The following is a 1,085-nucleotide window of genomic DNA, read 5'->3' as shown; positions in this document are numbered from 1 at the left end:
CATCCCGCCCGCGTACACTAGTTCAAGACTTTTACAGGAAATCCTTGAAACCATGTATGTTGGTTTATGCTTGCCTATTTACTATCTATCTCCTCAGGTTGGAACTGGCAGGCGAGGAAGAGCTAGCGACTGTTAACGCCGCTGTTGGAGCCCCGTTTGGTATCGATTTCGTCTACTTGCCATTCAACCTCAAGAACAGAGCAGGAGTAAGGTTCTCCCGTTTTACTCTGTTGTTAGTATTCCTAATCATAGGTGAGCTATGGCTTCGTGAACCTTACTACTCCTGAGGCGCTGTTGACTTTCTATGATCGCTTCGACCAACACGAATGGAGATCAGGAACTAGCAGAACTCACAATGGGGGCGAGCGGAAGCCCTGCGAGATGTCAGCCGCTCGTTTGCAGGGTCAACACGCGTTGGTGAGAAGACCATATTTTGATTGAGACTTCTGCTATCATTGTTATCAGATTGAGGCATTCGTGAATCGTCTTCACGCCAAGTCGGAGCATATCCCGTTACAAGCACGGCCTCTGATTTACGATCCTCGAGTGGTTGTGTCCGCTGTCTCCTCCCCTGCTACTACGGTGGCGCCGTTGCCTACTATACCGCGATCGCTCCACCACCGACAACAACAGCAACAACAGCGGCGTCCCTCGAGTGGATACTCTGGAGGGGTGCCGCCAATGTCTTCACCATCTGGAGCTTCATCACCATCGCGGTCAACAACGTCACAACATCTTTCCCAGTCTTTGCTGCGGTATGGTTCTGGCGGCCGAGCCAAAGGCGGTGGTGGTGGTGGCTCTTCTCTTACTACTATGCACTCACCACGCGAGCATAATTAGCCGAGTGGTGAACTTCCGAAGTCGATGACGGCAACAACAAGACAGGTGTTGTTGTTGTTGTGGTAGAGATTCTACTCTCATTTACTCCTGTATAATGTACCTGACTAATGATAATTAGTTTTAACCAGTTTTTTTGAATGTACCATAAATCGGTTAAATCAGTCAACTGTCCATAGGCATTTACTGAGTCATGATAACATTGGAAACACCCAGCAGTTGAGTCATCATCATCATCATTTTTGCAA

General features: G+C 48.4%; 1 protein-coding gene across 1 annotated transcript; it reads left to right on the top strand.

Annotated features, from left to right (window-relative positions):
- Positions 1-257: 257 nt before the first annotated feature.
- Positions 258-417, top strand: Pmar_PMAR021853 (hypothetical protein; the record flags this gene model as incomplete). Its single annotated transcript, XM_002782699.1, has 1 exon — positions 258-417. A coding segment is annotated over one exon (160 nt), but the record flags the coding sequence as incomplete, so codon positions are not given.
- Positions 418-1,085: the final 668 nt, after the last annotated feature.

Source organism: Perkinsus marinus (genome assembly GCF_000006405.1).
Source record: "Perkinsus marinus ATCC 50983 genomic scaffold scf_1104296938566, whole genome shotgun sequence".
In the NCBI taxonomy this organism is placed as follows: Eukaryota; Perkinsozoa; order Perkinsida; family Perkinsidae; genus Perkinsus; species Perkinsus marinus.
Note: the sequence above shows the minus strand (reverse complement) of the source record. Positions and strands in the feature narration are given on the sequence as shown.